The sequence below is a fragment of the Penaeus monodon genome, chromosome 27 (genome assembly GCF_015228065.2).
Source record: "Penaeus monodon isolate SGIC_2016 chromosome 27, NSTDA_Pmon_1, whole genome shotgun sequence".
NCBI lineage: Eukaryota > Metazoa > Arthropoda > Malacostraca > Decapoda > Penaeidae > Penaeus > Penaeus monodon.
In genome coordinates this window covers 24,681,686-24,682,359 of record NC_051412.1, presented here as the reverse complement: position 1 = coordinate 24,682,359, position 674 = coordinate 24,681,686, and the positions used below count along the sequence as shown (strand labels likewise).

The 674-nt window shown below is 35.5% G+C and overlaps 1 protein-coding gene across 1 annotated transcript in view; it reads right to left on the bottom strand.

Moving 5' to 3' along the window:
* Positions 1 to 674, bottom strand: part of LOC119590710 (zinc finger protein 358-like) — an 8,425-nt gene that overhangs the window by 4,367 nt on the left and 3,384 nt on the right. The window contains exon 5 of the mRNA XM_037939398.1: positions 172 to 285. Coding sequence (XP_037795326.1) covers positions 172 to 285 — 114 coding nt within the window. The remainder of the gene's footprint in view (positions 1 to 171; positions 286 to 674) is intronic.

Sequence of the window (674 nt, the reverse complement as noted above, 5' to 3'; positions counted from 1 at the left end):
ATGGGTTAATGTACACTCAAGAAAACATTAATAAAAGAGGTCTGAGACAAGAAACAACCAATTTTATACAAGTATCTGAAAATTCCAAAAAATTATTACAATTGATTTCTTTTAAAGGAAAACTAAAGCAAGTTCTTTAAATCATCAACAAGGGTGTATTAGGAATTCTACCTTCAGCATGCATGATAGCCATGTGTGTCCGCAAGGTGGCAGCATCTCGGTACATCCTTTTGCACGTCGGGCACGGTCTTGGCTCATGAAAGGCAAGCTTCCGCTGGTATTGTTCTGTTTAAGATCAAAGGAAAGATTAATAACTATATGTGGTTCCTCATAAATAAGGGATGAACTACTTTTACTTTTTGTACCTTGTGGCTCTACAAATGTCCTACAAAAAGTAAAAGAACGAGGGCTGATTGAAATTTTATACCTCATCAAATTCAATTTCTGGCAAATGACAAAAGTTAAGCAGTCTCCTAGGATGGCCCTGGCATGAGTCACTACTTGGTAAAACTATGATAATATCTAATATATAACATATGACCCCCAAGAACTTCAGGATGTTTAACAACTTAGTGCTTCCCACACTATACTTTGCTACCCTCCTCATATAAAAAATGTAAGTTGGCCAGAGTTAGGTAATTAACACCATGTACAAATTATTTATTTGATCATAT